The sequence below is a fragment of the Pimephales promelas genome, chromosome 4 (genome assembly GCF_988280905.1).
Source record: "Pimephales promelas chromosome 4, fPimPro1.hap1.1, whole genome shotgun sequence".
Taxonomy (NCBI): domain Eukaryota; kingdom Metazoa; phylum Chordata; class Actinopteri; order Cypriniformes; family Leuciscidae; genus Pimephales; species Pimephales promelas.
In genome coordinates this window covers 38,227,279-38,242,036 of record NC_142772.1, presented here as the reverse complement: position 1 = coordinate 38,242,036, position 14,758 = coordinate 38,227,279, and the positions used below count along the sequence as shown (strand labels likewise).

Sequence of the window (14,758 nt, the reverse complement as noted above, 5' to 3'; positions counted from 1 at the left end):
TCTCTGGTTTCGGACTCGACTCTCTATGGACTCGGTCTTGACTCGGACTCGACTCTCTCTGGTCTCGGTGTCGACTCGGATTCGAGTGAGGTGGTCTCGACTACAACACTGCGAAAATGTGTAGAGAACAGGGTTGGGAAACTGCTTTAAATGGTATTCTTTACCACTGTCATGACTATCCCAGTTTTTTGTGCATGTACTGTAAAGTAAATGACTTTATGAGCTTTATAAATGTTTAATTCTTACAAGAAACATTTTCCATTGAATGTATTCATTTCCAAACACCGTGTGTGTGCACGTGTGTGTTTTAATTATATTCAATTATTATTTAGTTCATATACAATTTTTTCTGTTAAAAAAAATCATTAATAGCTGTAAATTAATATTACCTATCTTATATAAATTACTCGTATCTATTACTTCTTATATGTATGTTAAAATGACAAAGCTGCAATAAATGTTAAAATATTTTACAATTCTTTCTCTTCTCTAGATGCTTCATTTAATCTTCAGCACTCCTCTTCAGAGGACACAGATCAAGACTTCACCGTTTCTTCCCAATTGCCTGAAGTTCATCCACTTTACCTCCCTTTGGCCGCTCTTTCCCTGAAAGAGAAGAGGAGCCCCCGGCCCTTTCAAACTGATATGCCGTCAACAGAAGGCGCTTACAGCTGTGGAACACTGGATTCCATTTCATCTCGTTCCAGTGCTTCTGTGAGTATGCTGGGAGTTGGGGATCTCAGCCAATCACGCGATCGATGCCTCTCTGAGCCTTCCATGTATTTTTCCACACCCCAAACGCTGGCACCGACTCATACCTCTGTTATCCGCCAATCCAGCTATGATGCCTCTGTAATAGACAGCAGAAATGAGCAGTCACAAGGCCCCATGGGGCTGAGCCCCGAACAACAACCACACAATTCTGGAATGGGTACCAGGCGACGACGTTACACTTTTTGGAAGTCACCACAAATCCCCACTCGCTTCCGTCATCCTGCGCAGAGATTAGCCAGCATGTCGAGTCTATCATCTACGACCACTTCTTCTCTCAGCTCATTGGATAGTACGTTGTCCCTTAGCTCTGCCGATCCAATCCCCAGCACTCAAGATACACAGTCCCGGCCTTTTCTTTTCGGAGCTGCTGCGAGACTGCAGCCTCTCACACCTGAAATGTGCAGAAAGCGGTGGACAAGTTCTTTTACCTACGAAGAGGAAGAGGACATGTGGAGAGAGAGAGATCAAGAGACTGAAAATGAGAAAGAGAGGGAATTCGAAGCATCTTTTCATGACTGTTATGGAGAGAAAGTAGTGAAGGATGGAGAAAGACCTGAGGGTGAGAATGGCATGAGCTGTGAGTCCTTTGGTGATGTTCATGAGGTTAAAGGTGCAACGAGACAATCTGTGTCTATGTGCAGCATGGAGATTAGTGTGAATCCATCACAACCCTCTTCCACATACCAGATCGAGCCCAATCTTGATATAGACTCGCAAGCGATTTCACTGAATCCCTGTAGTGTATGGTCCACCCCACTGACTAATCAGGTTGGCAATGATATACAGGAATGCCAGGTGACTCAAACACTAACACACACACCCACAACGGCACAAAAGCAATCCAGAACCAATGGAGAAAACTCTGTAAGTCGGCAACAGCAGGAGCGTAAAAAAAATGCTTGCTCAAACATCTATTCCTCGGGTAGGCAGAAAGTGAGCAGAATGAAAATTACAGTCTTTCCCTTTGCTGGAAGAGTGATGCTAAAACATTCTAAAGTCACAGATCAAACCACAAACATGCCAATGGAAACAGAGCAAAAAGTTGAGCCAGGTTTCAGTGTGGAAAAGGAGGGAAAAGTGCGAGAATCTGTTCAGGTACATATCCCACAGACACTGTTTTATGGTCATAATGTTCCGCTCGTGTTACTTTCTACACCGCCGCAGCAAATGTCAGTTCAGGTGAGTACACATTGTACTCCCCCTGATGATATTGGTCTGACAGATGCAGGTTTGTGTGATGAAGCTAATGTTAGGATTGTCGCAACTGATATTAGCAACGGAGTAAGCAGCTACCAAGCAGAAAATACCATGCAGAACATCAAATGTATTAGTCCTAGCATGAGCACTGTTGATGATCTGCACAGCCCTGGCTGTGTTACTGAACCTGCTAGCCCCGCTGTTAGCATTAGGAGTGGTCATAATTTTAACCAAAGTATAAAGCTTATTCACAGCAATGCTAATCAGAGTGTGGCCTATCCGAAACCTTCTAGAAAATCCTCAGGAACCTTTCGCCACACAATCTGTATCAAGCTCCCTGGCAGCAGAGGGATGGCACAGAACAAGCCATTACCATAATTGAACCCTTCTGGTTGTGTGATATTACGTCGAGATGGAGTGCATATGCAGCATTTGTTCTCAGTGTTTTTTCATAAGAACGAGGCAGGTTTTATGCGTTGCAGCAGGGGTACGTGTTTTGTGTGTATTTATTTGTTTGGAGTAGAGGCTAAAGGCATACAATGAAAACAGGGATTGCACTGCGGGGTGTGCCATTTCAAAGGCTTCTGCAGAGACCATACACAGATATATGGGAGTCATGCAGTTGTGTGAATGGAAAACTCACATTGCTTTGTTTTTTATTTTTTTTTTTTATTTCAAATGAACAATAAAAACCATTAACATCACAAAACTCAAAACAAAATAGACCAAAGTTTAAACCAAAACCAAAAATATGATTTCCATTTTTAACAAGTCTAATATTTTATCCAACATAAGACGAAAATGTTATATTTAGTCAAAATCAAAATAATCATTTCTCAATATCTTTTGCGTTCGAAAATTATTCAAGTTTGGCACAGCATAAGGATGAGGAAACGATGGCAGAATTTTTGGGTGAACTGTCCCTTTAAGATATTAATTAAATGATTTTTAAACATGAACTGAATTTGACATTATTATTTTTCAGTATTACATGTTAGGCTTATTTATATGCTTTCTAAATTCTGGTCAGAAATTATAATATCAATTGCGAAAACTGCATACCTGACCTTTGTCTTAACTAAAATATACATTTTGTGACATAACAGTTCGACTGCGGGGGGTGGGGCTCTGGAGGTGGATGATGAGATGGTGAAGGCCTGGAAACAGGCAGAGATGTCAGATAGATGGACCAGGGTGGAGTAGACAGTGGAAGCATCCATTAGACGGCCGACGAGAGCCCAGAGCATAGTGGGAGGCAGCCATAGTGGGAAAAGCATTTTTTATTAATTCACAATTTTGTTTTATTATTTTTAAATGGCCGTATAACAGAGTAACACTAATGGACAAGTTTAGTCAAAACAACATTTTGGCTGGAGTGGTCTGGTAAAAGGAGCGCAGTGTCCATGTGGCACATACAAAGAAAGCATACGATTGAGACAGATAATTAAGACAGAAGAAAAGATTATAAAAACAAAGAATTTGGTTTTGAATGCATGAACCGTAATATTCATGTGGAAACAGAAAACCATGTGATGGTGATCATTTGCTTTGGTTAATTGACAGGTTAAACAGTAAGTGCGTCACTATAGGAACAAAGTATGTGGCAGGAGAAGAGACCAGGTGTATGTGAATACAGCAAAAAAAAAAGGTATTTGGAAGCTGGTCAGCGTAAGATGCTGTGTATTGTATATATTAAATGAACGATAAGGAGGAACTTTGGAGTGGGATGTGTGTAGATGTTAGTGTGAATCGTGTAGATCCAGTGAAAGACAGTGTGATGTTTTAAATAATCATATGGTTCAGAGTCATGTTTGTTTTTGTGCACAGTTGCTCAGTGGGTAGCACTGCTCTTCCACAATCCGAAGACATGCCGCAAACGTTAATTAGAGAGACCGCAATCGTCCGTAGCTGTGAGTGTGAATTATTCACACACTGGCACGAAAATATTTACTTCATGCCTAATATGATGGAAATAAAGATCTGACTAGGATATTGACAACTTTTTGATACTTTCAACTTTCTTTTGAAAATGTACAGATTTTGTATTTTTATCCAAGTGGATGATATGTTTTAAAGTTTCAAATTAGGATATTTGTGGTGTTGTTTCCCACCAAAAACATCACTTTGCTGGAGGAAAAGTAATACTAAAAGTTAAAATTAATTTTCTCAACCTGTGTTTTAAACATTTTGATTGCAGGAAAGAAACAAATGTTTATTGATAAACTGGCATCTTTTCATGCTGGAATATTTAAAGGGACAGTTCACATACCACACACACACACACACACAAATGCAATCATTAACTCACCCTCATGTCATTCCAAACCCATATGACTTTACTTTCTTTTGCGCAATATAAAAGAAGATATCCTGAAAAATGTTTCGGCTCATTTTGTTTTTTACCCCAATGACTTTCATTGCATGGACAAAAGCAGCTGAAACATCATTCGAGTGTGGGGAGTTTTTCTTGAAATTGTAAGTTTACAACTTTTTAAATGGCAGGAAAAAGTTGTCTTTTGTTAGAGAATTTTAGAATTCCAAGTGTCTTCCCCTGAGCACAAAGGAAAACTATACTGACAGTTCAGAATTTGTGTCTGCATGCATTTTGAGTAATTTCAGCAAGTCTATTTAAATTTACAGAGCAACTAGAATTGTACACGTGGCAAAAGAATTTGACACATTACGTCTGATTCTCCTGGTTCTTTATTCCGGATGTTAAAAGTCAGAATAAAACTGAAGTTTTCTGTCAGAGTAATGATAAATGATTGTGATCTGTCCATTCAAAGGTAACATGATGGAGGCAAGCAGTGATTAGGAGTGTTTTGGCTGATGGTGATTTGTGGCAGGATGGGCTGATCCAGCTGTAAAGATGAGGAAGAGGTATAGGGATGTTTTTTAAAGGTGCCATCAAACTAGACATGGTGCTCCATTTACTTCCATTCATACTCATGTGAACACAGGAGAATAGAATTGCATGTCATTGCTTGCATACCTTTGGTGAGCACTGAACTATGAATTTGCCTAGTGAAATGGCATTTTACACCCTGAAAAATGATCTAAAGGTCACAGATTGACCTCTAAATACAAGACAATTAATAATAATAATAAGATACTGTATTTTAATATTTTGAATTAGAGCATGCATTTCATATCCTATTGCCCATTCAGTTCAAGTAGGATCAGATTTTCAAAACCTATTGTGACCGCAGTATGGTGAGAGTAGGATGCTAATCTTCTGGCAGTTGAGAGAGCTGGTGAGATGAAGGGTTCTATGGAACTGTGGGATGTACATTTGAGCAGGAAGCAGCTTACACTTCCTCACAGATGAAGCAAATTAGCCAACTGTATTTGGCTGCCATTCTCATATCCACCCCCTCTCTGAGTCATGTGTCATCTCTAGGTGTTGCTAATGAGCTCTAATTGTCCGCAGCTGTTTCTCGTCACACAAAACCACATAATGAGTTGTTCTCAATCGGATGGCTGAGTCCAATAAGGCTGCATATCTGGGCTACCAGGTCAAATTCAAAGGACGTCCCAATTTGAAGGCAGCCTTCATTTGCGTTCTTCATTCTGCCTGTTTTGATGGATACATAAAGAGTATCCTGTATCCTCCAATACCACACAACACAATCGATTGCACATTTAAATTCACAAAAAAATAATTAGTAGATTGACTTGGCACTGAGCTTGTCCAAACGTAATGCAAGAAAGAAAAAAGATTACAACAAGATTTTGTTTTGTTTTAAATTAATCAAATAAGGCAAAACTGTGCATGATGTAAAATACTGGGAAACCACAGATGTTTGCCATTATCCTGTACTTCATTAATAGAAAAGTAGTTAACATAAAGGTTTTTAATATAAAGTATTTTTCTTTTAATTATGATTTTTAATAGCATTTTTTCAACATTTATGACGATGCCATAGGTGCACTGAGACTGTCTCATTATTGCATTTAATGCTGTAGACTCTTAACCTACATGTACAAGTCTCTGAAGGACTGGACTAAGGACACAGCCTCACTAGGGTGCAGCCTTTCGTTTGAGAAGCACCCAATATTCTTCCTTAAAGATTGGCTGTTGTTGATCTGCTTAGAAAGTGTGCGTGTGCAGCCTGAGATGTGTGTGCGTTAACAGACACGTGCATATATGTCAAAGTTCTGTTAATGAATCATTAGCTGTGACAAATGATAAGTAGAAAGCTGATATTTTGAACACTGCTCACATTTAACACTGCTCCCTACTATTGCTCAAAAGCTGTGGTGTATGTTAACGTTTTTATTACGTGTAAGTTATTCATATGTGGTTTTCTCCTGATATTCCTCATTAGTCTACTGTATAATCCAAAACAATAAGCAGTGGGGAGTTGCAAAGGTAACAGCAGGCAGTGTCGATTCACCTAATTCAAGACTGTTAAAATGTATATCATGTGTTCTTAATCTGGGTGGTTTTCATGTGTTTAAACAAGTTATCATTCTTTCATTTGTTTTGTAAGGTAAACACAATTATCACAGATTGTTTATTTAAAAACACAATGTGCGCATGTGCTGCTGCTGTTGTAACTGCTTTCACAGGTAGGATATAAGATGTACACGTGTTTAAATAAATTCTAAAATCCACGTTATAGCTGGTTTTAAGATCTAGAGCTCATTTTGTTTAGTTTTTTCTTTATTCAAACAAGAACCAAATGGGTTTTTACTTTTATTTTACTTTTATTATTTTACATCTTAACAACCATTTGATGTATAATGATTTTTTATTTCCTTTTTTTTCTATTTAAGGGGTCATATAATAGTATGCACTTTTTCTTAAGTTGATTGTACTGAAATGTGTGTTGGCAGTGCCTGTACACAACCATCATATAATGATAAAAATATATCCAGTGTTTTTGTTTTAATCTCCTTATACTGTACGTTTTCCCCTGCCTCAAGTTGATACACTGGAGCAGAATGGCGTTTAAGCGATTGTGGTGTTCTGTTCTTGGGTGTAATAATGAACACAGCATTCATTTTGATGTTCCCAAATCCGAAACGCTGAAGACGCAGTGGCTGAGTTTTGTTTTCAAAGGGAATATTCCCCTCAAGCAACGTCAATGCTTTCGTGTTTTGCTTTCATGTTCATGCTAATCTTTTCTCACAAGACAGCTTTATAAACGAGGATCAGAACAAAGCTGGTTTTGCTAAGAAGCTGCTCCTGAAAAAAAAAAAAAAACAATCGGTACCAACTATTCATGTTCCTGCTGCACCTCCAGAAGAAGTGAGTATAAAATTGTATATTTTATATTAATCTTTGCAAATCGCTTGTACGCCTCACAAAGAATGCGGCTAAGGTTTACACTCAGGGTACATTACGGCATGTTTAATATAAATTTACAATCTAATTTACAATCCCACGTTTATAATGAACAACGAGTTATTGTTGTGTTATTACAAACTGAGTATGTACACAAAGATAGAACAAAGTGACATTATGTTAACCAACCATTCAGAAACCTGAGTCCTGTTCAAGCCTTAATTGTCGAACTTCTTTGCGCCCCGTCATCTTGTTCCGGGTCCGACTCTGGTTCAAATTGATACGGTTGCACAGATGTGTCAAACTGGTCACATTAAACTGCACCAGTTACTCATACTCGTTGCAAGAGCAATGGGAATTCAGTTCATATATTTAATAAAAGGAATAATTCACCAAGGTGTAAATGGAAGTTCACACCAGAGACCTGGCCACCCTATAATTTTTATAATTAATACTAACACATGTAGCACATTATATATTTAAATATATAGCTCAGATTTGGCCCAGAGGAGAACATAGTGTAGTAGCTGTAAAACAGCTGTAGCTGCTTGAGACGTGTGCCATTAAAAGCCCCTTTAAATCCTACCAAAGGTAGAAATTGTCTGATACAAAACACAGCATACATATAGCGAATGAATAAAGGTTAGAAGTAGCAAGTGAACAAGGCAGGCTGGAGAATGTCTCGGATCGCCAGTTTGGCTTTTGACAGCATAGAGACTACAGTGGGCTGGAAATCCAAGAAGACACGAAGGTGCACGAAAACAATGATGAACCCAACTGACCACAACTCTGGAACAGACGAGAAATAATCCAGTAGGCAGGAACTGGAAACAGTCGAACTGCACAGACAATGAGACAAGGATTACCAGAACAATCTGACAATGAACATGACAAACACAAGATAGAATTCATAAACGAGACACAACTGTGACTGATCTGATTGCCAGTGATAGGCAATTCGCCTTATTCACCTGGCGGCCATTTTGAAAACACGAACGCCGTTGAGGGGTACACAAACCATATGTTGTGCCGAATTTCGACCCCCCTGCCAAATTATTACCCCCCTCATTGAAGCCAATACCTGATTGCCTAATCCCACCCCTAATCCTAACCCCTCCCCCACAACTAATATTAAACCTACCAATGCTAGGGGGGTAATAATTTGGCGGGGGTCGAAATTCATCAAAACAGTGACCGCGGAACAAAAGCGGTAGGAAGGCAGCTGCCGCTGGCGGAGCGCCGTCAAATGTGTTTGCGATTACACTATTGTGATGCTTCTACTGCCGACGGTCCGCCGACTCATTGCTATCTGGGTTGGGCCTGTTTTACCTATATTTACGTCCAAGTTCACAGCAGAGTTGTGCTTTTTGCCGTACATGTTAAAGAATACAGGATTTTTTATTTGATTATGCATAACTGCTACATTTGTCATCGCAACGTCTATACAATTGGAATAACGCCCATTTTGCATATATGCATCACAAAAATAAACAGTCAAAATACAAATACAAGTTTATTTTTTAATAATTATTTTTAGTTTTTGAATTTTGGCAGGGTAGGCAGTGCCTAGTTTGCCTACCTAGACTGCAAGACAATTCCAAGAGGGTCCTCATAGCATTGGTGCTCGGGCCCTAAATAGAATGGTGAAATCTTGGGCGCTTCCTTAGGATTGCTGGATGACATTGCTCTTGACAATACGGCCAATTAGAGGCAGGGCTCTTAGTTCCGCACGAAAACTGTGATTGAGCCAACAGTATATGAAGGGGTTATAGCAGGTAGAGCTCATGGCCAGCCAGTGGAAAGTAAAGTACAAGGCGTTATTAGCCTGGATCATTTTACTTGACAGCAGCACAACGTAACAGTTTAAAGGAAACCAGCAGACTGCAAACACAGCCACCACTGCGATCAGCATTTTCAAAGTCGTCTTCTTCCTTCTGCGATGAGCGACCGATTGAGCCAGTGTGACATCACCGACGGCATTCCGGAACCAAACCTTCTTGGCCACCACGAGGTACGATAAGGAAATAATTGCTAAAGGCAACACGTAGAGGAGGACAAAGGAGGCAAGATCCAGATATTTCCAGAAGAGATCAGAGGGATGAGGGAAGCTGGGCAGGCATACCATCCGTACTCTATTATTGCTAAAAGAATCAAGAAGAGAAATCTTTTAGATGATAGGTCACTCACAAAATGAAAATTCAATCATCAATAACTTACCTTCATTCCTTTTCGTTCAGCCACTCTGAGTTACGCCAGTGCCTGACTAAATGAGGGTTTCACTTAAAAGCCTATTACCTTCAACTCAAAACAATGCCATGGGTCTGCGGAATTTGCATAGCACAACTCCGCCCCACTACGCGGGTATAAAAGGAGCTGCCCGGCAATCTCGCATTATGTTTTTGTTTTCTGCAAGCCTTTCTGAGTTCTTCACCTGAGACAAGCGACTCTTCAGTGCTGTTGGCGTTACGTCGTGTTCCAGCGAGATCGCTGCTGCTGGTCTGTGTAGTGCCAACAGTGCTCGGACTGCTTTATATGAGACCACTTCAGCACTGGCTTCGTGATCGAGTCCCGAGGTGGGCATGGCAACAGGGCGAGCTCCAAGTACAAGTTACTGGACATGACCCCAGTGCCTTTAACATGTTAATTGCCTTGAGTTTATGGCAGTACGTTTGGGTCGCTCAAGCTATTCCATGATCAAGGGGACCCTCAGCTTGGATGCATTAGTGCGCAGCTGGCCATGGGGCCTCCACAAGTACGTGTTTCCCAAAGTGAGCCTTCTTGCACAGGTCCTGTGCCAGATCAGGGAGGATGAGGAGCAGGTCCTTTTGGTTGCACCTCATTAGCCCACCAGGACCTGGTTCTCTGAACTGGTCATCTTCGCAACAGCCTCTCCCTGTCCAATCTCTCTGAGGAATGACCTTTCTCAGACACGGGGCACCATCTTGCACCCACGTCCCGATCTCTGGAACCTGTATGTGTGGGTTCTAGACGGGACGCAGCAGGTTTGAGTACCCTACCCTACCCCTTCGTCACCTGGTGTTCTTCTTGCCAAGAGTATCTCAGGAAATGCCAGATCGGGTTGGTGCGGATCGGGTTGGAATGAAGGCCATTTCCTTCCACCCAGAAGTTTTACGTGGCTGCGATCTCTGTGCACCACGACCTTGTAGAGTTGAAATTGGTGGGACTAAATCCTCCTTGCTCTCTTTTTATACCCTTTTGGGACCTCACAGTGGTTTTATCTACCCTGCAGAGAGCTCTCTTTGAGCCATTGCAGTCAGTCAAGCTTAAGTTCCTGTCTATGAAGACAGTGGTCCTGGTCGCTTTGGCCTCCATCAAGAGGGTAAGGGAACTGCAGGCATTTTCGGTTGACAAAGCGTGCCTAGAAGTCAGGCCGGCTAACTCTCTTGTCTTGGTTTACCAGACCCAGGGTCAACCATGAATGCCCCCTAGGGGTGAAGGAAAGGGTTATGAAAGAGACCTTCCATTTCGTCAGTCACTGACGTAACTGAACTCAGAGACTGAACAAAAGGGAACGTCTTGGTTACATATGTAATGTTACGTCCCCCTGCCACAACCACTGTACCGCTTGAAGTTCAGTCTCAGCTTCTCAGAATAACATAATGTGAGATTGCCACACAGCTCCTTTTATACCCATGCAGTGGGGCGAAGTTGCGATATGCAAATTTTTTATATTTATATTTTTTAATTTAACAGTGATTTCTTGTGCCCCTGCACTGTAAAAAGTATTTGTTGACATTTTTTGATAACATGACATTATAACATTATCATTGTTTTCATCTAATCAAATTGTCACAAAGTATTTTTTACTTAAATAAGATTTTCACAATAAATCAGAAAGAATAAGATAAATTTCATACATGAATTCAAAGCGCAGCAGTTTCTGATAGATGGCATGTGGTAGAGAGAAGCAGGACCCCATCAGCCAGATAGCAAAGATCCAGGCTACGCCCTGAAGCCGAGACATCCGCTGTTTCATTGGATGCATCACCACCTGATGGAAAGCAACAATCCTCAATAATGACTGCACATTGGTATGCAATGATTCACTGAGTTTTGATAAGAACTGTAAAAAAGCTATTCACTCTAAAGGTTTAATTGATAATATTTTACAAAAGGCTGTTTGTTAGAACATTTACCTGGTGTCTATCAATGGCGATGGCAACCAGTGTAAGAACAGAGACATGGACAGAACAGTACTGTGCAAAGCGGCTCACATGGCACATTACCTTCCCGAACACCCATGTACTGTAAACAAACCGAACCTGAGAGAACAAGTAAAGTGGTCTTGGATCCAGATGCATGTAAGAATTAAAAAGCATGCTTGCAGCATGTTCACCCCCACCCACTCACAGAGAGATGAATCATGCTATAGACAACATTCCAAAACTAGAGGAATTATGCATCATAATCATTCTCTTTTGCATGCGCTCTGTACATTATTAAACTGCTTCATTTTAGCCTAGCTATTAATCGACTCAGTGACAAATAAGGATGCCCAAGAGGATAACAATGAGAAATCTTGTATAAATCCTGTTTTAAACCCATGTGTCAAGTTCTTAAACATTCCTATTTAAGTTGGATGATTTTAAGAACATTATTGTTTGTTTGCTTTTACAAGTATTATTACTTAATGTGTCTAAGATAAGAAAAAAAGCGCTAAATACTTAATAATTAGCTATTCACGAGTGTATAACAAACATTTTCAAAAAGGATTTTTTTAAGTACTTAATATCAAGTGTTTGACTCAAGTCAAAATAAGCTCATAGCCAAAAAGGAGAAATGTTCAATTGTTTTCTTGTCACATTTTTTTTTTCTTTTGTTGGTTAGCCCACACATTTGGCAGAAAAATATTAAGAAATGTCATAAATGAACTACTTAGGCTATAGATAGACTACAAATATGTCAAGAATTTCAGCCTTTATATTTTCCAAACTAGGGACAGTTAGGCTACACATTAACTTTAACCCCACAAAAACATTGAAATTACTTTTTTTAATCTGATATTTGCAAACATGTCCGCCAATGAAGGATTGTTTTCTTTTTTAGTGAATTGTATTGTTTAATGCATTTTGAATAGACTAGCTAAATCCAAGATTAGGGCGATGAGCGATTGTCTAGATTTTGAATTGCATAAAAAGGAACGAGTAACATAATAATTGTATTTTAATACAAATTAAAATAAAACATCAATAGAGCCATTTGTTTTCTTATTAAGTGAATAAGAGAAACTCGTAAACTTACCAGTGTAAAAGGCGTGTTGAGGAGAGTTATAAGGATGTCAGCAATGGCTAAATTCATGATGAACAAACTTGTCACTGAGTGCATTCTTTTATTCTTAATAACAACGTGACAAACCACCACGTTTCCGAAAAGTGATATGAAGATAATAACGGAATATGAGACGACGAGCAGCGCTCTGATAGTCGGTCTGTGGGATTCAGACTCGTAATTCGACCCTCTCATCGCGTCCAAAGAGAAATTAAAAAACGTAGAGAAATTCTGAAAGATATAAAACTGCGAGAATACATCTAAGGAGGTGTTTATGAATGTCATTGTAACGAGATTATCCGGAGCAGTGTCAAAAACACCAAAGCGCAGTTCGGAGTCACTTTTGAACACAGTTCGGAGGTGTTTGAGTCAACCTGCTGCGAGTCAAACGCTGCACCAGCGTCAAGTGATGCGGATTGGATGAAAGCCACGGTCAGCGATTCGTCTCATCCTCTATTCTCACAGACAGTCAATCACAATCACAGTCTTCGCCTGCCACTTCACAGACTCGCACACGTACACCATCACCACTTCCCAGCAGTACCTCTCAGTATGCACATAACTAACGAAGGTCACTTTCCAATCTTGTAATCTGGACTTCTTCAATCAGACAAAAGTAACAATTAAAATGGAAATGCGTTGTGTATGGAAGTAAAATAATGCCAAATGTTTTTGTAAAAAAAAAAAAAAAACACTGTTGAATTGCAGGCTACTTGGAAAAAAAATAGGCATTGCATTAACCATGCTTGCATTTTAATGCATTGTATTTTTAGGGCTTGCATTTTTATGGGATGAAATTCAACATGGTTTAATATTTCAATTCAAAACATTTCTAAAACATTTACATTGTTAAAAATTCCTAAAATCGCTAAAATGTCAAATGTAAACAAATACTAAGTTGCGCTGCCTCTGTGAAGTTCTGAAGGCGTTGAACCCATAGACAGTAAAAGAAAGGTTGAACCTGGCAACCGATAGCTCTCCTACCATCATGGCTGACCGGCTCAGACCCCGCCCAAATCGGCACGTGACTCCTTGCTCTCAATTACCAATGGGTTTACATTAGTAATGTACCATTATAAAATGTATCATGATAATTTGTATTGATAAAGCTCTTAAGGATGCAGACTAGACTTGAGTGTTAAAGGGATACTCCACTTTTTTGAAAATATGCTCATTTTACAACTCCCCTAGAGTTAAACTGTTGAGTTTTACCTTTTTTTAATCCATTCAGCCGATCTCCGGTTCTGGTGGCACCACTTTTTGCATAGCTTAGCATAGGCTACTACTATCACTGAAGTGCACAAGACCAGTTGCAGCATTTCTCCCAAAAAAATTACCAAAGTGTTTCGATATTTTTCCTATTTAAAACTTGACTCTTCTATAGTTACATCGTGCACTAAGACAGACGTTAAATGTAAAGTTGTGATTTTCTTCAATGCACTTTAATGATGCACTTCTAAGCTATGCTAAAAGTGGTACCGCCAGAACCGGAGATCGGCTGAATGGATTCAAAAAAGGTAAAACTCAACAGTTTAACTCTGGGGGAGTTGTAAAATGAGCGTATTTCCAAAAAAAGTGGAATATCCCTTTAATCATTGTTATTGCATTTGTTCAACTATGATCATGCTAGTGTGTAAATGATTCTCAGAATATGGTAATTATATTTCTTTATTGTTCCTTTAGACAGCTTAATACAGACAGCTTAATATCAGCCGCCTGAGGGGTCTTCACCGCCCGCTCATACTGCTTCGCCTTGTTCGACCGCTCGGCCTGCTCCGCCCTGGTCGCCCGCACGCCTGCTCCGCGCTGGTCCCCTGAAGGGTCGTTTCCACCCTGGCCATCCATTCTGCCGCAGTCTGCAGGTCCTTTTCTGCTCCTCGGACCTGGCCCTCCATCCCTCCCCCAGATCCACCTCCCTCTTGGACTGTTTTTTGAGCGTCTGGAAGCCGCTCTCTGGGGTGGCGGTATGTAACGGCAGAGACTATTTATATAGAGACATGCCACTTCCTCAATCCTTAATACAAATGTATAGGGAAAACCCGTAACACCAAAGATGGCGGTTGTATGCAAATGCCCCGTCCTTCCCACTGGACAGCCAATCGTCTGCTTTTAACGGTCAGGCCGGGAAACATTTAAATACGTTGCTGTTTGAAAAGGCGGCAGATTTGATATGCAGTGTATGTGTACGTGTTGTGTAAATATCAGACA

The 14,758-nt window shown here is 40.2% G+C and overlaps 2 protein-coding genes across 2 annotated transcripts in view; one reads left to right on the top strand and one right to left on the bottom strand.

Annotated features, from left to right (window-relative positions):
- arhgap20b (Rho GTPase activating protein 20b) overlaps window positions 1-6,614 on the top strand; it is a 28,942-nt gene extending 22,328 nt beyond the window's left edge. Inside the window, exon 15 of the mRNA XM_039659767.2 lies at window positions 494-6,614. Coding sequence (XP_039515701.2) covers window positions 494-2,349 — 1,856 coding nt within the window. The 3' untranslated portion in view covers window positions 2,350-6,614. The remainder of the gene's footprint in view (window positions 1-493) is intronic.
- A 698-nt stretch (window positions 6,615-7,312) lies between these two features.
- Window positions 7,313-13,087, bottom strand: gpr83 (G protein-coupled receptor 83). Its single transcript, XM_039659759.2, has 5 exons — window positions 12,524-13,087; window positions 11,419-11,544; window positions 11,140-11,273; window positions 8,841-9,402; window positions 7,313-8,100 (listed from the first exon to the last, which is right to left on the bottom strand). The coding sequence occupies exons 1-4, from the start codon at window positions 12,833-12,835 to the stop codon at window positions 8,925-8,927; spliced, it is 1,050 nt and encodes a 349-aa protein (XP_039515693.1). The 5' UTR covers window positions 12,836-13,087; the 3' UTR covers window positions 7,313-8,100; window positions 8,841-8,924.
- Window positions 13,088-14,758: the final 1,671 nt, after the last annotated feature.